This window comes from Oncorhynchus clarkii, chromosome 20 (genome assembly GCF_045791955.1).
Source record: "Oncorhynchus clarkii lewisi isolate Uvic-CL-2024 chromosome 20, UVic_Ocla_1.0, whole genome shotgun sequence".
Classification (NCBI taxonomy): Eukaryota; Metazoa; Chordata; class Actinopteri; order Salmoniformes; family Salmonidae; genus Oncorhynchus; species Oncorhynchus clarkii.
Genome location: NC_092166.1, coordinates 9267279 through 9290480, shown reverse-complemented (window position 1 = coordinate 9290480; position 23202 = coordinate 9267279). Strand labels below are relative to the sequence as shown.

The following is a 23202-nucleotide window of genomic DNA, read 5'->3' as shown; positions in this document are numbered from 1 at the left end:
GTCTACAGTCAATCACTGATTACAAAAAGAAAACCACCGACGTCTTGCTCCCAGACAAATTAAACAACTTATTTTCTCGCTTTGAGGACAATAGAGAGCCACTGACATGACCCGCTACCAAAACCTGGGGGCTCTCCTTCACCGTGAGTAAAATATTTAAACGTGATAACCCTCGCAAGGCTGCCGGCCCAGACTACATCCCTAGCCGCGTCCTCAGAGCATGCGCAGACCAGCTGGCTGGTGTGTTTACGGACATATTGAATCCTTCCCTATCCCAGTCTGTTGTTCCCACATGCTTCAAGAGGGACATCATTGTTCCTGTTCCCAAGAAAGCTAAGGTAACTGAGCTACCTGACATCCTAGACCCATTCCAATTTGCTTACCGCCCAATAGGTCCACAGACGACGCAATCGCAATCACACTGCACACTGCACACTGCCCTATCCCATCTGGACAAGAGGAATACCTATGTAAGAATGCTGTTCTTCGATTGCAGCTCAGCATTTAACACCATAGTACCCTCCGGACTCGTCATTAAGCTCGAGACCCTGGGTCTCGACACCACCCTCTGCAACTGGGTACTGGACTTTCTGACGGCTGCCCCCAGGTGGTGAGGGTAGGAAACAACATCTCCACCAAGTTGATACTCAACACTGGGGCCCCACAGGGGTGCGTTCTCAGCCCTCTCCTGTACTCCCTGTTCACCAATGACTGCGTGACCATGCACGCCTCCAACTCAATCATCAAGTTTGCAGACAACACTACAGTGGTAGGCTTGATTACAAACAACGACGAGATGGCCTACAGGGATGAGGTGAGGGCCCCCGGCGTGTGGTGTCAGGAAAACAACTTCAACGTCAACAAAATAAAGGAGATGATTGTGGACTTCAGGAAACAGCAGAGGGAGCACTCCCCTATCCACATCGACGGGACAGTAGTGGAGAAGGTGGAAAGTTCCTCGGCATACACATCACAGACAAACTGAAATGGTCCACATACATAGACAGTGTCATAAAGAAGGCGCAACAGCGCTTCTTCAACATCAGGAGGCTGAAGAAATTTGGTTTGTCACCGAAAACACTCACAAACTTTTATAGATGCACAATCGAGAGCATTCTGTTGGGCTGTATCACCGCCTGGTACAGCAACTGCTCCGCCCACAACCGTAAGGCTCTCCAGAGGGTAGTGAGATCTGCACAACGCATCACGGGGGCAAACTACCTGCCCTCCAGGACACCTACACCACCCGATGTCACAGCAAGGCCAATAAGATCATCAAGGACAACAACCACCCGAGCCACTGCCTGTTCACCCCGCTATCATCCAGAAGGCGAGGTCAGTACAGGTGCATCGAAGTTGGGACTGAGAGACTGAAAAACAGCTTCTATCTCAAGGCCATCAGACTGTTAAACAGCCATCACTAACATTGAGTGGCTGCTGCCAACATACTGACTCATCTCTAGCCACTTTAATAATTCAAAATTGGATGTAATAAATGCATCACTAGTCACTTTAAACAATGCCACTTTATATGTTTACATACCTTACATTACTGATCTCATATGTATATACTGTACTCTATACTATCTACTGTATCTTGCCTATGCCCCACAGCCATCACTCATCCATATATTTATATGTACATATACTTATTCATTCCTTTACACTTGTGTGTATAAGGTAGTTGTTGTGAAATTGTTAGATTACTTTGATATTACTGCATGGCCGGAACGAGAAGCACAAGTATTTCGCTACACTCGCATTAACATCTGCTAACCATGTGTATGTGACCAAAAATGTTTGATTTGAATTAATTAACATGCACCTGTGGAACTGTCATTAAGACAATAACATCTTACAGACGGTAGGCAATTAAGGTCACAGTTATTAAAACTTAGGACACTAAAGAGGCCTTTCTACTGACTCTGAAAAACACCAAAAGAAAGATGCTCAGGGTCCCTGCTCATCTGCGTGAACGTGCCTTAGGCATGCTGCCTTAGGCGTACAGACAGTGCTAAAGGGAGACAGGACGGACAGCTGATCGTCCTCGCAGTGGCAGACCACGTGTAACAACACCTGCACAGAATCGAACATCACACCTGCGGGACAGGTACAGGATGGCAACAACTGCCCGAGTTACACCAGGAATGCACAAAACCTTCCATCAGTGCTCAGACTGTCCGCAATAGGCTGAGAGAGGCTGGACTGAGGGCTTGTAGGCCTGTTGTAAGGCAGGTCCTCACCTGGCAACAACGTCGCCTATGAGCACAAACCCACTGTCACTGGACCAGACAGGCAAAAAGTGCTCTTCACTGACAAGTCGCAGTTTTGTCTCACCAGGGGTGATAGTCGGATTCGAGTTTATCATCGAAGGAATGAGCGTTACACCAAGGCCTGTACTCTGGAGCGGGATCGATTTGGAGGTGGAGGGTCCATCATGATCTTGGGCGGTGTGTCACAGCATCATTGCACTGAGCTTGTTGTCATTGCAGGCAATCTCAACGCTGTGCGTTACATCCTCCTCTCTCATGTGGTACCCTTCCTGCAGGCTCATCCTGACATGACCCTCCAGCATGACAATGCCACCACGCACAGAATGAGCAGTATGGCTGATTTCCTGCAAGACAGGAATGTCAGTGTTCTGGCATGGCCAGCGAAGAGCCTGGATCGCAATCCCATTTAGCATGTCTGGGACCTGTTGGATTGGAGGGTGAGGGCTCGGGCCATTCCCCCCAGAAATGTCTGGGAACTTGCAGGTGTCTTGGTGGAAGAGTGGGGTAACATCTCACAGCAAGAACTGGCCAATCTGGTGCAGTCCATGAGAAGATGCACTGCAGTACTTAATGCAGCTGGTGGCCACACCAGATACTGACTGTTACTTTTGATTTTGACCCCCCCTTTGTTCAGGGGCACATTATTCCATTTCTGTTAGTCACATGTCTGTGGAACTTGTTCAGTTTATGTCTCAGTTGCTGAATCTTGTTATGTTCATACAAATACAAAGTTTTCTTAAAATAAACGCAGTTGACAGTGAGAGGATGTTTCTTTTTTTTGCTGAGTTTATATATACACACACTGTATAGAATATATACTTTTTTTGTTCGTTTTCAAATTTGAGAACATGGAGACATTGACATCAATACAACATCCACAGTTCTTTATCCCCCCACACCGATACACAAAAGAGAAAATAAAATGGATAAAATAAAAGTAGGTGTCATAATAACACTGTAGCCACTGACATAACTACCTATACTGAAAAAAATAATAATTAAATAGCCATTCTCAAGCGGCTCAGGCACTATCTGGCCCATGACATCATTTTCCAGTCCTGGCCCCGGGACCCGAAGGGGGCCACACATTCCCACTCCTGCATTCCCACCCCCGCTCACTCGACTCCTGTCACAAGTTTGGCAATGAGTTGGACAATTGAATCAAGTGTGCTAGGGCTAGGGAAAAGCCTGGCCCACTGGGCCCCCAGGTGTGTTGTGAAATCTGTTATGAATGAATTGTAATAACTGCCTTCATTTTGCCGGAACCCCAGGAAGAGTAGCTGCTGCCTTAGCAGGAACTAATGGGGATCCATAATAAACCCCAGGAAGAGTAGCTGCTGCCTTAGCAGGAATGAATGGGGATCCATAATAAACCCCAGGAAGAGTAGCTGCTGCCTTGGCAGGAACTAACGGAGATCCGTAATAAATACAAATACCAGGAGAATCCGGTCCATACATTGGCTGGCGAAAACAAGGCAACAGTGCTTGGATAACAGAATATAATATAAAAAAATAGCAAAGATAATGAAACGGGTGTGACAGTAACAGTGGATTCCTATTAGCACATCAGCCTCTTACATAGGACATGACTGCCTATACTAAAATGTGAGCACTAAACTATGTAAAAAAAAAAGATAGGCTCTCTACATGTTCAATGAAAGGGGACCACGTGAGGCCAAAGTTCTCTCGAGACCCTTGCAAAGTGTATCTAACCATTTTAAGTGGCAGAGATTACAGAATTTCCTTAACCCACTGCGTTAGAGAAGGTCTTGCCGACTTCCAATTAAAAAGGAGGATAAGACGACGAGCTAAAAGTGAAGCAAATGCAACATTTCATGTATGTTATTGGAAAAATAATCACTTGGTTGTGTTTATGAAGGTCTTGGGTAACATTAGAATACAAAAACATTTCAATGAGCGCAATAGCATTTTCATGAGTTTCTCGATGTGCAAAACTGATAGAGACATACCCCAAGCGACTTACAGCTGTAATCGCAGCAAAAGGTGGCGCTACAAAGTATTAACTTAAGGGGGCTGAATCATTTTGCACGCCCAATTTTTCAGTTTTTGATTTGTTAAAAAAGTTTGAAATATCCAATAAATGTCGTCCCACTTCATGATTGTGTCCCACTTGTTGTTGATTCTTCACAAAAAAATACAGTTTTATATCTTTATGTTTGAAGCCTGAAATGTGGCAAAAGGTCGCAAAGTTCAAGGGGGCCGAATACTTTCGCAAGGCACTGTATGTGGAGCTCATGGAACAGTGGTTAGTCTTGGAAAACTTTGATTTTTAAATAAAGCTCTTCTCTTCAATTTTGAGAGTTAATTAGCAATGGTGAGGGGTTTGGGAAAACCTCAGCATCTTCTCTTTCTGATACTATATAGAATGAAAAACATCTTACCTGCATGTGACTGTAGGTGTAGGAGGATTTGAAAAAGTGCCTTTCTGTCCAAAAAAAAATGATGTCCTCTTAAAACTGCTTATGACACATTCTGTTTGTGATGTCAACATTCTTACAACATGTGTTTGTTAAATATACTTATTTAGGAAAAGTCAAGGACAGAGAGGGGCATGCATTTTAAAATGGCAGAGATATTTGAATTCTAAATTCATATTTAGTCAAAACAACTCACTTCCAGTGTTTAAAAGAAAACCTACTATTTGAACCCTCGTCTGATCGGAGTATGAGGTAAGATGGTCTTTGGTTTTAGTCATTTATTTCTAAAAACACAGTGGTTTTCTGCTTGCCTTGTGCCATTCTGACAGGAGAGGAGAGCTCTCTAATGGTGCTTGAGCGCCTTGTTGGGTCTGTTATTATAACTACAGTACAGGATTGTGCATTGATTCTTGTGTGTTGTTTGGGTGTAGGTTAGTATGCATTTCAAGTGTATTGTCCTGATTGAGGTGTGTATATGTATGTTTTTAACAAACACATTTCCGGAGACTTATGTAGGTTTGGCAGTCATTTCTAGCATTTTGTTATCTCGGACTAGAGAAAATATCATAATTGTATACATATTCTTTCAACCCTTGCATATGTATCCATGAAAATGTTACTTAAATAGTTCTCTGCATCCGTATGAACAAGTTGATAGTTCTTATTCTGAATAATATAAATTTTCTTGAATTGTAATTTAAATAAGTCGTTTCAAAATCATCAGGAGGATAATGTCGTATCTATCTCTACGTGTCAGTCCACTCTGACATGGTGATTGATTTTGTAATATTACTGATTTTAGCAGTAGTAATTCAGTTATACTAGCCTGGTCCCAGATATGTTTGTGCTGTCTTGCCATATACAGCACAAACAGGTCTGAAACCAGGCTACAGTTACTATTGACGTGAGTGGACTGCACTTTCCTAATGTGAACACTAGGTGGTGGTAGCGGAGTAGTTATGGAGGCTACTACAGCACTTGTCTCAGTTGTGTAGCACATCTTATTAAGATTCAACAGCTTCATCTTTCCTGAGAACACATCGTGATATCAGATATTTGTACTTTATAGCGGGAATACTTAATTGGTGGAACTACCACGCCCGTTTGCGATATTACAACAACAAATACTTTTCTGCAAACAACTAACAGTTTTTTCCACCTCGGACATCACTGCCCTCACGATAGAACAGCAGAATATATACTGCAAATTATTTTAGCACGTTGTGCGACGCGCCTCACCTCCACCTCGTCAACAAAACAATAGCAACGGCCATGGGGCAGACAGCTATTTCCCCCATTGCGGATCATCTTTAACTAACTAAACTGAATCTCACGTTGTGAATATAGTGGTTTCGCCAGTCTTCTTGTATTAGTATTATAATTCATCTGATAATATGTATAGTTATCCTCTCTTAAAATATGCACTATGCAGAAATCAATTCTGATAGTTAGCCTAATTTCAGTTTTTGTGACAAAACAAGCAAGTATAGTGTATAAGAATCATTCTAGCATCTAAACCATTGTGAAACATATTTTCCATAACAAAAATATTGTAATTTCAGCTGGTGTACAAAACCAAAAGTAAAAGATACAAAAACAAAACTTAAAAACGGGAAGCATAGTTATCACACATATAGAACAGATCTTACGCTTCTTAGACTTGCTTTTCATGATAATTACAGATCTATAAGTCACATTTCTATGGGAATTTTGTTGGGTCTGCCAAAAAAAGTTACATATTGCAGCTTTAAAATGTATAGAGAAAGATTAGAAATATCTCGGTCTAGGGGGGATTTTTTTTTTGTTCAATGATACATGAATGCCAGGACAGTCTAACTGAAAAGTTATACTACTTCAAGAGAATACAAATTGACTGGTGCAAAGTCAGTGGGCTATTGAAAGAGACAAGTTATCAATGATGAGCCTCTTTTCTTGTGTGGAATAAAAAGGTCAGACGATAAAGATGTCATCCAGGAGAGACAGAGGCCTCTACTTTCAGCAGGCTTCATTGTCCTTCCTGTGTGATGGTGAAATGAGCACGGATTTGAATCATTTTTCAACATTTGACAGTCATTCAAAAGATGGTCTCAATACACTGGGTACAATGGAGTCTCCGAAGATGTGGTTTGGGTATAGCCGAATTCAAGAGGTCTAATCTTGGTCTGAAACTGGGTCTTGAGGGCTCTAGACAACTACAGACATGTGACCTTCTATTGAAGACCTTTGTTGGATGGTGTGGCCACTCCTACATGGTACTGAATGTTAAGAAAACCAAGCATATGGCTATTGGAGCTCACTGACACCAATGAGGACTCTTATCAATGGTGAGCCAGTGGAGACCATTGATCAGTACAAATATTTTGGCGCTTTCCTTGACAGCAAACTAAGTTGAGGCCAATGTGGATGCTATGTGTGCAAAGGGAAATTGGTGCTTGTTCTTCCTGAGGAATCTCTGCAGTCTCAGAGTGGATAAGACTATTTTCTATAGATCATTCATTGAGTCCAAAAGTATGTGGACACACATTGCTGCAGGGACTTAGTGAGGTCAGGCACTGATTTTGGGCGATCAAGCCTGGCTCAAAGTTGGCGTGTGAATTCATCCCAAATGTGTTTGATGGGGTTGAGGTCAGGGGCTCTGTGCAAGCCAGTCAAGTTCTTCCACACCGATCTCAACAAACCATTTCTGTATGGACCTCGCTGTGTGCACGGGGGCATTGTGATCCTGAAACAGGAAAGGGCCTTCCCCAAACTGTTGTCACAAAGTTGGAAACACAGAATCGTCTAGAATGTCATTGTATGCTGTAGCGTTAAGATTTCCCTTCACTGGAACTAAGGGGCCAAGCCCGGACAATGAAAAACAACCCGAGACAATTATTCTTTCTCCACCAAACTTTACAGTTGCCACTATGCATTCGGGCAGGTAGCATTCTCCTGCCATCTGCCAAACCCAGATTTGTCCATTGGACTGCCAGATGGTGAAGCATGATTAATCACTCTAGAGAGCGTGTTTCCACTGCTCCAGATTCCAATGGTGGCTAGCATTACACCACTCCAGCCAATGTTTGGCATTGCGCATGGTGATCTTAGACTTGTGTGCGGCCATGGAAACCCATTTCATGAAGCTCCTGACAAACGTTTCTTGTGGTGACGTTGCTTACAGAGGCAGTTTGTAACCATAATTTGCAAATAAATTCATTATAAATCCTACAATGTGATTTTCTGGAATTTTCTTTCTCATTTTGTCTGTCATAGTTGAAGCGGTCCTATGATGAAAATTACAGGCCTCTCTCATCTTTTTAAGTGGGAGAACTTGCACAATTGGTGGCTGACTAAATACTTTTTTTGCCTCAGTGTATCTCCACCAGTCCTATTTATGATATTATTTACAAAGATTATACTGGTAAAAAAAATTATCTTCAAAAATAATGTGTTTTTTTAACAATTCGTATATTTGAGTCTGACCATAATATTTGTTTTGTCTTTTCTGATTAAACAGAAATCGCAACCAACTTTCTATGGCTTGTCCTTAAAAAAGCAATATTATTTCATTTTCAAATAACCGAAAGTAAGATGTTGTAATCTGAATAAAGGGAAAAAGGCCATTCTTACTAATCTGCTAGAGAACTGGTTCGGTTTTAAGAATAACTTTTGTAGGACTGAAGCCTTTAGTAAGATGTCTAATGCTTTAATATTTAATGCATTTATATATTTAAATAGGCCCATTGCTGCCTTCTAGGTGTAGGCAAGGCCATTTATATTCATTATATACACAAATAGACAGGGCCCGTTTAAATTGTATTGTAGTGAGATTATTTCTTTGTTTTTTGGGATATTAACACAGAGTACGTCCACTTCACCGTCAGACCATTTTAATGGTAAACTATAAGGTAATGTAAAGGTTGTATTTTTGTTGTGATCAAATACGTAATATAGTACATTTATCATTAGGCCATAAGCAAATAGGTAAACTGTGATATAACTAAAGAGCCCTTGATATTATTGTTATCTGATTTTAATAGCTAACATTTCGATGGCCATAATAAATAGATATGACAATAGTGAACAACCTTGTTTTATTCCTCGACAGTTTAACACTTTCAAATCAAATCAAAGTTTATTTGTCACGTGCGCCAAATACAACAGGTGTAGACCTTACTGTGAAATGCTGAATACAACAGGTGTAGTAGACCTTACAGTGAAATGCTGAATACAACAGGTGTATTAGACCTTACAGTGAAATGCTGAATACAACAGGTGTATTAGACCTTACAGTGAAATGCTGAATACAACAGGTGTAGTAGACCTTACAGTGAAATGCTGAATACAACAGGTGTAGTAGACCTTACAGTGAAATGCTGAATACAGCAGGTGTAGTAGACCTCACAGTGAAATGCTGAATACAACAGGTGTATTAGACCTTACAGTGAAATGCTGAATACAACAGGTGTAGTAGACCTTACAGTGAAATGCTGAATACAACAGGTGTAGTAGACCTTACAGTGAAATGCTGAATACAACAGGTGTAGTAGACCTTACAGTGAAATGCTGAATACAACAGGTGTATTAGACCTTACAGTGAAATGCTGAATACAACAGGTGTAGTAGACCTTACAGTGAAATGTTGAATACAACAGGTGTAGTATACCTTACAGTGAAATGCTGAATACAACAGGTGTAGTAGACCTTACAGTGAAATGCTGAATACAACAGGTGTAGTAGACCTTACAGTGAAATGCTGAATACAACAGGTGTAGTAGACCTTACAGTGAAATGCTTACTTACAGGCTCTAACCAACAGTGCAATTTCTAAAAGGTATTAGGTGAACAATAAGTAAGTAAAGAAATAAAAACAAGAGTAAAAAGACAGTGAAAAATAACAGTAGCGAGGCTATATACAGTAGCAAGGCTATATACAGTCGTGAGGCTATATACAGTAGAGAGGCTATAAGAGTAGCCAGGCTATATACAGTAGTGAGGCTTTAAGAGTAGCGAGGCTATATACAGTAGCGAGGCTATATACAGTAGCGAGGCTATATACAGTAGAGAGGCTATATACAGTAGAGAGGCTATATACAGTAGCGAGGCTATAAGAGTAGCGAGGCTATATACAGTAGCGAGGCTATAAGAGTAGCGAGGCTATATACAGGCACCGGTTAGTTGGGTTGAGAAGTAGCCATTATTTACTATTTTCCACATTGTATAAGAGATTCTCCAAAATGTAAATATTATATATCAATTCCAGTCATACTTTATCAAAAGCCTTTTCATAACCAGCTATGAACTTAAGGCCTGGTTTTCCCAGATTTGTCATAGTGTTCTTTTGTTTCCAGTACTTGTCTTATATAATCTCCAACGTCTCGTCCATGTAAAACAGCAGTGTTATTGGGATGAATAATATCCGACAATACCTTTGTAATTCTGTGTGCATTTTGCATCACAACACTGAAGTGTAAGGGGCCTCCAATTTTTTTTAATGGACCGGGTCTTTATATTTACCACTTGGGTTCTGTTTCAGTAATAATAAAATCAGAACTTCTTGTCGAGTATCTGATAATCTACCATTTGTACAGGAGTGGTTAAAACATGCTAATAACGGTCCTCTGAGTACATCACAAAAGGTTTGGTATACCGCAACTGGTAGGCCATCCAATTTTCCCCGTCTTTAAGGCTTTAATTGCATCAGGAAGTTCCAGGATTGCATCAGGAAGTTCCAGGAAGTTCCTCCTCGTCTTCACATGAGTCTTTCTGTACAGCTGTTCCTTTTACATTATTCATAGAAAACAAATCCTTCCAATTCACTTTGATTAGTGTAGATGGAGGAGACTGAAATGAAGACATATGCTTAAAGTACTTTGCTTCCTCTTTCAAAATATAACTTGGTTGACTCCGTCATTTGTAACAAGAGTTTCAGTAAATTATTTTTGGTAGAATTTCTGCCGTATGTTGAAGATTACAAAATAATTGTGTGTATTTTTCCCCATATTACATTGTGTATATTGATTGTCATGTGTCCATTGATTAATCCACTCAGACTGTATGTGTGTGTGAGTGTGTGATGCTGTAGTCCCCCCCCCACAGACCGGCTGTGCCATGGTACAGTCCAGGGAGGCACTGTGAGTCCTGCCTAGTACTGTCGGCAGTCCATTTTTGGAACCCCGACTAGAATAGAGCATCTCTACTTGCATGAAACCGTTTCCAGTTCGTCATGGCAATGTATAATAAGGGCAGACGCCGCAATCAAAGATGTGAGTAGTTAGTCATGTTTCTATGTAAAGGTGTGAGTAGTTAGTCATGTTTCTATGTAAAGGTGTGAGTAGTTAGTCATGTTTCTATGTAAAGGTGTGAGTAGTTAGTCATGTTTCTATGTAAAGGTGTGAGTAGTTAGTCATGTTTCTATGTAAAGATGTGAGTAGTTAGTCATGTTTCTATGTAAAGGTGTGAGTAGTTAGTCATGTTTCTATGTAAAGATGTGAGTAGTTAGTCATGTTTCTATGTAAAGATGGGAGTAGTTAGTCATGTTTCTATGTAAAGATGTGAGTAGTTAGTCATGTTTCTATGTAAAGATGTGAGTAGTTAGTCATGTTTTTATGTAAAGATGTGAGTAGTTAGTCATGTTTCTATGTAAAGATGTGAGTAGTTAGTCATGTTTCTATGTAAAGGTGTGAGTAGTTAGTCATGTTTCTATGTAAAGATGTGAGTAGTTAGTCATGTTTCTATGTAAATATGTGAGTAGTTAGTCATGTTTCTATGTAAAGATGTGAGTAGTTAGTCATGTTTCTATGTAAAGATGTGAGTAGTTAGTCATGTTTCTATGTAAAGATGTGAGTAGTTAGTCATGTTTCTATGTAAAGGTGTGAGTAGTTAGTCATGTTTCTATGTAAAGATGGGAGTAGTTAGTCATGTTTCTATGTAAAGATGTGAGTAGTTAGTCATGTTTCTATGTAAAGATGTGAGTAGTTAGTCATGTTTCTATGTAAAGATGTGAGTAGTTAGTCATGTTTCTATGTAAAGGTGTATTAATTACATCATTATTGTATTTACAGTATTACATTATGTACAGTAGAATTTGCACAATTTGTGCTTCTCACATTCGGCTTCTATATATATATATAGATATATATATATATATATATATATATATATAGATGTGTGTGTTGTGTATGAGGATGAGACAGATGTGTGTGTTGTGTATGAGGATGAGATAGATGTGTGTATTGTGTATGAGGATGAGATAAATGTGTGTGTTGTGTATGAGGATGAGACAGATGTGTGTGTTGTGTATGAGGATGAGACAGATGCAACAGGTGGAAGACGAGGAGTAGAATACATTAAACCCAGACTTCTCTCTCTCTCATAAACCTTCACCATACGACTTATTGATTAGCTCCCTGCTTCCTCCATGAGAAAGTCCTTCGAAAAATATGTGAAAGGCTAGTATGAAATGGATGGACCTCCTCTAAGTGGAGAGACAGAGTATTGCCCCAGTCACTCGGTTACATCATGCCCCAGTCACTCAGTTACATCATGCCCCAGTCACTCGTTTACATCATGCCCCAGTCACTCGGTTACATCATGCCCCAGTCACTCGGTTACATCATGCCCCAGTCACTCAGTTACATCATGCCCCAGTCACTCAGTTACATCATGCCCCAGTCACTCAGTTACATCATGCCCCAGTCACTCGGTTACATCATGCCCCAGTCACTCGGTTACATCATGCCCCAGTCACTCGGTTACATCATGCCCCAGTCACTCGGTTACATCATGCCCCAGTCACTCGGTTACATCATGCCCCAGTCACTCAGTTACATCATGCCCCAGTCACTCGGTTACATCATGCCTTCAGTCACTCGGTTACATCATGCCCCAGTCACTCGGTTACATCATGCCCCAGTCACTCGGTTACATCATGCCCCAGTCACTCGGTTACATCATGCCCCAGTCACTCGGTTACATCATTAAACTAAACCTCAGGCAGTTGATTCCAAAAGAGAACTGAAGTGGAAACAACAGCAAGTCAACAGTAATAGCAAATGAGATGATAACAAGGATTGTGTGTGTACGTAAGGCAGGGGTTCCCAAACCTTTCTGACCCGCGATCCCATTTTGATATCCATGTAAAGAAAATGATGTAATCAACGGCCAATGTTTACTTTTTTAAATTGGGGCTATGACAGTCTGTTACAAATCAGTCTGACAGTATTTCCATCTGAAGGAAGTATGCATCAGGAAGGTGTTGGGAAGTTCAGAAGATCATCAGGCAATAATGTTGTATGAGCTTCTGTGTAGAAAAGAATAACATTGATGAATGATATTTTCCTGGTCTTGTCCACTCTGTTCTAATGACTCCTTGTGGGCATTGTAGAGGGAAACAGAAGACATGCACATGTTCCTGAGAGTCTTATCTTTCAGTGATCAGGTCATAATATTTTGTAACTTTTACCGAGCCACATTTGTAGGAAGAAACCACTCTGTTATTTACAACCATATCTAGCGGCTACCGGAGTTTACCGACATATTTATTTTATCTGAATTTCCCATGTGGAGTCGCGACCCCTAGTTTGTGAAACACTGATGTAAGGACTGTTTTGGAATGTCATCATATGCCTTAGATGATGCCTTATCAATGTTAGTTAGTTAACCTTTAGGCTATATCTAACATTATAGAATATAGAGAGTTCTATTGAGTGGAGTATTTTTGAAGTGTTTTTTTGGAGTTGAAATGCCATAATATGCTTTAAAATGCCAAGGTAGTGGGCAGGCTGAGGCAGGGATTCAATCTGTATAGCGCTGCCGACAATGCGGTTTTAAAAGGTAATATTCCTGCGTTCGCGAAGACCGCATTCATGGTAAACGATGCATATGTAAGCTCAATCGGAGATGACCTTTTAACGGTGCATCGACGAAAAAGGGGATTGCAGTTACAGTGTTGACTATAGAGTCATATTGTGCAAAGCCAGCGGCTTTTTGACCTGGTATCTATAGGTCACTAAATCCATAGAGGAGCACTAATTTAGTATGGATACTAGGAAAAGAAGTCTTAGTTTGAAGTCAAAAGTTATTTTATCTATTCAATCCAAGGCATGTTATCGACAAACGCATAACATTTGACCTTTAAAGGTGATTTTACACTTCAGCCGACATGCACAGCGTTTATTGGGAATGCGATCTCCGCAAACATCGGGTAAAATGGGCATTGTTGGCTATCTAGTTAGTGCAATGCTCTACAACGCGCCTTGGATTAAATCACGGCCTGTCTTGGCTCAGCATCAGGGGGGCTATACACTCTTAGAAAAAAAGTGCTTTCTAGAAACTAAAATGGATCTTCTCGGTCCCCATTGGAGAACCTTGTTGGTTCCAGGTAGAACCTTTTCCACACAGGGTTCTACATGGAACTAAAAAGGTTTGTACCTGGAACCAAAAAGTGTTCTCCTACGGGGAGTGTTGAAAAACCCATTTTTTCTGGCAGGTATGATGTGCCAAACCTCTGTGCCAAGTTTGTCTGTGGAAAACCAGTTTGCTCATCCCCATTAGCTATATGGAGAATAGACTGGTAGGGAGCGCAGATGGATACACTTGTAGAATATCAAATAGTACTTTTAAAAAATATATATTTTTTAAACATGCATTCTTGATCACACAAAAAAAAGCTCAATTGTTCCAGTCTCCTGCGTGATAAAGCCATATACTGAACCATAGATATCAGCCATGCCCTTAAAGAAAGATAACTCATACCTGGCTCTCCCAGACATCCAGACTTTAAAATCACAGTTATTATCTGATGGTATCTGTTACCAACGACATGAGAGGTCTCTTACACATTCAAATTCAAGGCACATCGAAACTCTCAAAAAACTCTATCATGAACACAATCTGCTGTTCACTCACGCAACTATACTTTATTGTACGTAGCTAGTCCAATAGAGTTACCATACTGTAATTTCCTAAAAGGGAGGCATAGACCAAGTGACTGTGAGAGCTCTCAGCAGCAGCTTTGATGGTCTCTAAAACACAGACTGTTCCTCCATCAAGGACTGTGGACAGGGATAAGAATGGTTTGAAGAGAGTACAAGCTGATGTAGCAATGCTAATGCTGTACATTCTGCTAAATGGGGATGGTTTGGCACTTCAGATGTCCTTTGATATCCTTTTAGCCAAAATAGAACATTGTAAAAGGTCAGAGTTCAAATTGTATTTATATGCATGTTCTTAAGTCGTGGTCATTGCTTAGCAACACATTATTTGTGTGTGTACCTTGTCTTGCGCACACACACACACACACACACACACACACACAACACACCCACATATACTCTCTCTCTCACACACACACACACTCTGTCTCTCACCATATGCACACACTCTCTTACACAACCCCAAAGCACACAATTATATGATTAGTATAATGACTGACATCAATCACAGTACTGTGTGTTCCCTGGATGAACGGCACAGTGTTCACTTAAGAGTCCCACTCTTATCATTAGTGACCTCAGCAGGATTCCAGGGGAGAACGTACTCTGTTGAGTGCCACTCTATCATTAGTGACCTCAGCAGGAGTCCAGCGGAGAGTGTATTTTATGGAATGGATGAGTTGTTCATCAGGACCCTCACAGAGTATGAATTTAAGAAAGGCACTGTGTGATCTACTGTAGCTGTCTCTGTGATGTAGCTGTATGTATGTGTTTGCTGTGTCTGCGTGCTTGTGCCTGTCTGTCCTATTACCTTGAGAGACCCTCAGGGCTCATAGGATTGAGCCGACAGACAGACGCTTCAACACTGATATCATCTCACTCCCCGACCAGTGTCCTGCCACTCTGAATGGGACAGGGATGAGGTGTGAGTCAGTGCTGTCAATGTGTGTGCAGATGTTTCCTTATCTGTTGTACTACTCTGTATTTATTCAGGGAAAACCCATTGAGACCAGGGTGTCATTCCCAAGGGTGCCCTGATCACAACAATACGACAACCAATGTACAACAAAACGGCAATCGATACAAAACAGTTACATTCCTCAGCTGCTAGGTCTTCAATCAGCACCCTGAACTGCCAGAGAGGCACCAGAACATCCAAATTGTAACGAGTTCTGAAAATTGTCCCAGCAGTGAGGCGCATTAAAACTTAAATGCGGATTTACCTAATTCAGCGGAGACCTGAGGAAGTTAACTAACCCTGTGAACTGGTTTGGTAACACGTCTTTATACTTCAATAAGGAAGATAGGCAAGTCGGGAAGCTTGTGTAGTAGAGCTTTGTAAACAAAAAGGGAGAAATCAAGAGATCTACAGGACTTTAATGAGGACCAACCAACCTTTTGATACAGGACGCAGTGAGGAGTAGTAAAACTGTCACCTGTGATAAAGCGAAGGGCGCTACGGTAGACGTCATCCAAAGGTTTAGGAGAAATGGCTGCTGCATTCTGGTAAATTGAGTCGCCATAGTCAAGAACTGGCAGGGAAGTTGACTCTACAATCTGCTTGCTGCTGTTTCGGGAGAGGCAAGATCTATTTCTAAAAAAGAAGCCCGCTTTACATTTTTGCTTTTTAACTAGTTCATCAGTGTTTTTTAAACATTAAATCCTTGTCAATCCAAAACCCCAGATATTTTTAGAAGAAAAAAAACTTGCCCAAATGAATAGCCCCGTTGGAAAATATAAATGGACTGTTTGAAAATGTGAATCACTTTTTTTTTTTTTTTTTCCCGTATCCCAGTTTGGGAATACCTGTCCTCGGCCAATGACTTCTCCAAAAGATAACTGGAGTCAGGAGTCAGCTAACCTGGAGTCCAATCAATGAGATTGGAGATGTTGTTTAGAGCTGCCCTGCCCTATAAAAAAAACACTCACAATTGGAGTTTGTTATTCACAAGAAGCATTACCTGATGTGAACCATGGCTCGAACAAAAGAGATCTCAGAAGACCTAAGATTAATTGTTGACTTGCATAGAGCTGGAAAGGGTTACAAAAGTACCTCTAAAAGCCTTGACGTTCATCAGTCCATGGTAAGACACATTGTATATAAATGGAGAAAGTTCAGCACTGTTTCTACTCTCCCTAGGAGTGGCCGTCCTGCAAAGATGACTACAAGAGCACAGCACAGAATGTTCAACGAGGTGAAGAAGAATCCTAGAGTGTCAGAGTGGAACATGCTAACAACTATGTTGACGAGGCCACTAAACCAAAATGGTGTTCATGGGAGGACACCATGGAAGAATCCACTGCTGTCCAAAAAAACATTACAGCACGCTTGAAGTTTGCAAAAGAGCACTTGGGTGTTCCACAGCGTTACTGGCTAAATATTTGGTGAACAGATTACAGTTGAGTTGCTTGGAAGGAACTTAAAAAAAGGCACAAGCACACCAACATCAAAACCTCATCCCAACTGTAAAGTATTGTGGAGAGAGCATCATGGTTTGGGGCTGCTTTGCTTGGATCATCGATGGAAAAATGAATTCCCAAGTTTATCAAGACATTTTGCCGGAGAATGTAAGGCTATCTGTCCGCCAATTGAAGCTCAACAGAAGTTAGGTGATGCAACAGGACAACGACCCAAAAACACAGAAGCAAATCAACAGAATTGCTTCAACAGAAAAAAAATACGCCTTCTGGAGTGGCCCAGTCAGAGTCCTGGCCTCAACCTGATTGAGATGCTGTGGCATGACTTCAAAAGAGCAGTTCACACCAGACATCACAAGAATGTCTGAACTGAAACAGTTTTGTAAAGAGGAATGGTCCAATAATCCTCCTGACCGTTGTGCAGGTCTGATCCGCAACTACAGAAAAAGTTTGGTTGAGGTTATTGCTGCCAAAGGAGGGTCTACCAGTTATAAAATCCAAGAGTTCACATACCCACCCTGCACTGTGAATGTTTACACGGTGTGTTCAATAAAGACATGAACACATATACATTGTTTGTGTGTTATTAGTTTAAGCAGACTGTGTTTCTCTATTGTTGTGACGTAGATGAAGATCAGATACAATTGTATGACCAATTTATGCAGAAATCCAAGTAATTCCAAAGGGTTCACATACTTTTTCTTGCCACTGCATAAGTGCTGCTCTCCAATTTCTGGAGGACCGAGTTTTCAAATCAGTGGAATTAGAGTATGATAGCTAAGGAGATGGAGAAAACACCTGTCCCCGGATTACATCTTCAAACTAAGGTTAACCATGGCATCCATGACAGGGAGAAGCGTCCATTCCAGAAAAGATAGTCTAGCTTGCTACATTTTCAGATATTACACGTTTCTAATTTTGACAAAGTCTTTTTCATTTCAAGTTAAAGTGTACTGTTAGCTAGCTCGTTATTCATATCTCAGAGCCAGTTTGCTAGTTATAGCTGGTTTGTTAGCTAACATTGAATCTAGTTGGTTAGCTACCTGCAGATTCATGCAGGGTAGAAACATCATAAATTGTGATTATGGTTCATTGTTTAGCTAGCTAGCGACATGTCGTGACAAAATAATCCACTATGCAAGCATCCATTTCAATAGGGCGAGTAAAATGGTCAGTGAGCTGTTCGCTCATTTGTGTATGGAAGTAGCTAGCAAGCTAGCCAACGTTAGCCAGTTAGTTTGGGTGCTTGACTGCTGTTGTTAGGTCAGCTAGCTGTATGATCTGTGTAGTATAGTAATATTAATCGTATCTCAGAACCATTTACTTTGCTAGATATAGCCTAATGTTAACTAACTAACATTGAACCTGGTTGGTTAGCTACCTGCAGATTCATGCAGGGTAGTAACGTCATGAGTTGGGATTATGGTTTATTGTTTAGCTAGCTAGCTACAGGTCTTAGACTTGACACCATCAAAAATCACATATTGTGTCTGTCCTGTCTGACCACTTCCAATAAGCCTGCTTTCAGTAAACCTTTGAATGAGTGTTTAACAGTGTGAAAGACCTTGGAAAGATCTATAAATAGGGCAGCACAATGATTTTTTATCATCTAGGCAATTTAACACATCTAAAACAAGCGCAGCTGCTGAAACGGTGTTATGTCCAGGTATAAAACCAGACTGGTGCACATTAAGAGTAGAGTGAGAGGTTAAAGTTATTCGCTGCCAGTTGGCCATGGATTCTAAAAGTATGTGTGGTCTGTGTGAAGCGTTCAGACAGTGATCCTGCAGCTGCTGTGCTTGTCTTCCAGACATCAACATGGCAGGAGAACAAAGACCCTACAGGCCAAAGGTGGTGGGCTCCAAGAGGCCCCTCTCCTCTCTCTACAGGTCAGAGTCATAGCATGACCATAGAAATAGATTGTCATTCTGTGAGCAGGACAACCATAGAAAACACTTTGTACTACTCTATAAATAGAGTTGGCTAAAGGAGCGTTTCTCAAACCCTTTTTTTTTGTGCCAGAGAGTGACAAGCTATGCCCACTTCCTTCTTGGAAGACCACTTTCATTAAAACCACTTACATTAATAAACCACTTACACTAAAAACCCACTTACATTTATAAAACCACTTACACTAAAACCCACTTACATTAATACTAGCCCTTGAGTAGGGACAAAATCAGTGTCAACCATACCAGGGACTGATCAACATCCCTTTTATTGTTTTGGCAGTGTATCAGTGGCTTATTGTATGTACATCTCTATTTCTGTCTTTAGTGGCTATGAGTTTGACTACGACTATTACAGAGAGGATTTCTACAGCAGGTATGGAAATCATTCTGCTCTGTTCTATTCTAGTATTTGTTTTGGTAAACAATGTACTCCGCTTTACCTATTTAACTACTTCTTAAAACTTTTGCCCCTCTCACCTTTCCTCGTCTCCCTAGATTATTTGATTATCATGGACGCGTGGTGGAGCCCCCCATCCGATCGCCGATACCGGCCAAACGCTCTCGTGTCTTGGTCCCGTCCCTGCGGCGAATCAAATCTTCCTTGCCGGTCAGGACCTGCTCTGACTCCTTTTCTTCTTCCAGACCTCTTCCTCCGTCCTCGCCTCTACCTCTCACTTCTGGGTCTTCAGCTGCAGGATCTATGTGTATGTCTAATACTCTAGTCACTCTGGCTGCCTCTATCCTCCCCTCTCTCTGTCCTACTCTTTCTCCCTCTATCCTCCCCTCTCTCTGTCCTACTCTTTCTCCCTCTATCCTCCCCTCTCTCTGGCCTACTCTTTCTCCCTCTCTCCTCCCCTCTCTCTGACCTACTCTTTATCCCTCTATCCTCCCCTCTCTCTGTCCTACTCTTTCTCCCCTCTCTCTGTCCTACTCTTTCTCCCTCTATCCTCCCCTCTCTCTGTCCTACTCTTTCTCTCTCTATCCTCCCCTCTCTCTGTCCTACTCTTTCTCCCTCTATCCTCCCCTCTCTCTGTCCTACTCTTTCTCCCTCTATCCTCCCCTCTCTCTGTCCTACTCTTTCTGCCTCTATCCTCCCCTCTCTCTGTCCTACTCTTTCTCCCTCTATCCTCCCCTCTCTCTGTCTTACTCTTTCTCCCTCTATCCTCCCCTCTCTCTGTCCTACTCTTTCTCCCTCTATCCTCCCCTCCCTCTGTCCTACTCTTTCTCCCTCTATCCTCCCCTCCCTCTGTCCTACTCTTTCTCCCTCTCTCCTCCCCTCTCTCTATCCTACTCTTTCTCCCTCTATCCTCCCATCTCTCTCTCCTACTCTCTCCCTCTCTCCTCCCCTCTCTCTGTCCTACTCTTTCTCCCTCTCTCCTCCCCTCTCTCTGTCCTACTCTTTCTCCCTCTATCCTCCCCTCTCTCTGTCCTACTCTTTCTCCCTCTCTCCTCCCCTCTCTCTGTCCTACTCTTTCTCCCTCTATCCTCCCCTCTCTCTGTCCTACTCTTTCTCCCTCTCTCCTCCCCTCTCTCTGTCCTACTCTCTCCCTCTCTCCTCCTCTCTCTCTGTCCTACTCTTTCTCCCTCTATCCTCCCCTCTCTCTGTCCTACTCTTTCTCCCTCTCTCCTCCCCTCTCTCTGTCCTACTCTTTCTCCCTCTATCCTCCCCTCTCTCTGTCCTACTCTTTCTCCCTCTATCCTCCCCTCTCTCTGTCCTACTCTTTCTCCCTCTCTCCTCCCCTCTCTCTGTCCTACTCTTTCTCTCTCTATCCTCCCCTCCCTCTGTCCTACTCTTTCTCCCTCTGTCCTACTCTTTCTCCCTCTATCCTCCCCTCCCTATATCCTCCCCTCTCTCTGTCCTACTCTTTCTCCCTCTCTCCTCCCCTCTCTCTGTCCTACTGTTTCTCCCTCTATCCTCCCCTCCCTCTGTCCTACTCTTTCTCCCTCTATCCTCCCCTCTCTCTGTCCTACTCTTTCTCCCTCTCTCCTCCCCTCTCTCTGTCCTACTCTTTCTCCCTCTCTCTGTCCTACTCTTTCTCCCTCTATCCTCCCCTCTCTCTGTCCTACTCTTTCTCCCTCTCTCCTCCCCTCTCTCTATCCTACTCTTTCTCCCTCTATCCTCCCCTCTCTCTGTCCTACTCTTTCTCCCTCTATCCTCCCCTCTCTCTGTCCTACTCTTTCTCCCTCTCTCCTCCCCTCTCTCTGTCCTACTCCTTCTCTCTCTATCCTCCCCTCCCTCTGTCCTACTCTTTCTCTCTCTGTCCTACTCTTTCTCCCTCTATCCTCCCCTCCCTCTGTCCTACTCTTTCTCCCTCTATCCTCTCCTCTCTCTGTCCTACTCTTTCTCCCTCTATCCTCCCCTCTCTCTGTCCTACTCTTTCTCCCTCTCTCCTCCCCTCTCTGTCCTACTCTTTCCCCTCTCTATCCTCCCCTCCCTCTGTCCTACTCTTTCTCCCTCTATCCTCTCCTCCCTCTGTCCTACTCTTTCTCCCTCTATCCTCTCCTCTCTCTATCCTACTCTTTCTCCCTCTATCCTACCCTCCCTCTGTCCTACTCTTTCTCCCTCTCTCCTCCCCCTCTCTATCCTACTCTTTCTCCCTCTATCCTCCCCTCTCTCTGTCCTACTCTTTCTCCATCTCTCCTCCCCTCGCTCTATCCTACTCTTTCTCACTCTATACTCCCCTCTCTCTATCCTACTCTTTCTCTCTCTGTCCTACTCTTTCTCTGTGCTACTCTTTCTCCCTCTATCCTCCCCTCTCTCTGTCCTACTCTTTCTCCCTCTCTCCTCCCCTCTCTCTGTCCTACTCTTTCTCCCTCTATCCTCCCCTCTCTTTGTCCTACTCTTTCTCCCTCTATCCTCCCCTCTCTCTATCCTACTCTTTCTCCCTCTCTCCTCCCCTCTCTTTCCCCCTCTATCCTCCCCTCCCTCTGTCCTACTCTTTCTCCCTCTATCCTCTCCTCCCTCTGTCCTACTCTTTCTCCCTCTATCCTCCCCTCTCTCTGTCCTACTCTTTCTCCCTCTATCCTCCCCTCTCTCTGTCCTACTCTTTCTCCCTCTATCCTCCCCTCTCTCTATCCTACTCTTTCTCCCTCTCTCCTCCCCTCTCTGTCCTACTCTTTCCCCCTCTATCCTCCCCTCCCTCTGTCCTACTCTTTCTCCCTCTATCCTCTCCTCCCTCTGTCCTACTCTTTCTCCCTCTATCCTCTCCTCTCTCTATCCTACTCTTTCTCCCTCTATCCTACCCTCCCTCTGTCCTACTCTTTCTCCCTCTCTCCTCCCCCCTCTCTATCCTACTCTTTCTCCCTCTATCCTCCCCTCTCTCTGTCCTACTCTTTCTCCATCTCTCCTCCCCTCGCTCTATCCTACTCTTTCTCACTCTATCCTCCCCTCTCTCTATGCTACTCTTTCTCCCTCTGTCCTACTCTTTCTCTGTCCTACTCTTTCTCCCTCTATCCTCCCCTCTCTCTGTCCTACTCTTTCTTCCTCTATCCTCCCCTCTCTCTGTCCTACTCTTTCTCCCTATATCCTCCCCTCTCTGTCCTACTCTTTCTCCCTCTATCCTCCCCTCTCTCTGTCCTACTCTTTATCCCTCTATCCTCCCCTCTCTCTGTCCTACTCTTTCTCCCTCTATCCTCCCCTCTCTCTGTCCTACTCTTTCTCCCTCTATCCTCCCCTCTCTCTGTCCTACTCTTTCTCCCTCTATCCTCTCCTCTCTCTATCCTACTCTTTCTCCCTCTATCCTCTCCTCCCTCTGTCCTACTCTTTCTCTCTCTATCCTCCCCTCTCTCTGTCCTACTCTTTCTCCATCTCTCCTCCCCTCTCTCTGTCCTACTCTTTCTCCCTCTATCCTCCCCTCTCTCTGTCCTACTCTTTCTCCCTCTATCCTCTCCTCTCTCTGTCCTACTCTTTCTCCCTCTATCCTCTCCTCCCTCTGTCCTACTCTTTCTCCCTCTATCCTCCCCTCTCTCTATCCTACTCTTTCTCCCTCTATCCTCTCCTCTCTCTATCCGACTATTTCTCCCTCTATCCTCTCCTCCCTCTGTCCTACTCTTTCTCTCTCTATCCTCCCCTCTCTCTGTCCTACTCTTTCTCTCACTGTCCTACCTCTATCCTCCCCCTGTCCTACTCTTTCTCCGGCTCCTCTGTCCTCCCCTCTCTCTCCCCTCTCTGTCTTCGGATCCTCTGTCCTCCCCTCTCATTTCTCTG

The 23202-nt window shown here is 42.8% G+C and overlaps 1 protein-coding gene across 1 annotated transcript in view; it reads left to right on the top strand.

Annotated features, from left to right (window-relative positions):
• LOC139377234 (RNA-binding Raly-like protein) overlaps positions 1–23202 on the top strand; it is a 38452-nt gene that overhangs the window by 14219 nt on the left and 1031 nt on the right. The window contains exons 2-4 of the mRNA XM_071120240.1: positions 18854–18932; positions 19321–19368; positions 19491–19699. Of these exons, the coding sequence (XP_070976341.1) occupies positions 18854–18932; positions 19321–19368; positions 19491–19699 (336 nt within the window). The remainder of the gene's footprint in view (positions 1–18853; positions 18933–19320; positions 19369–19490; positions 19700–23202) is intronic.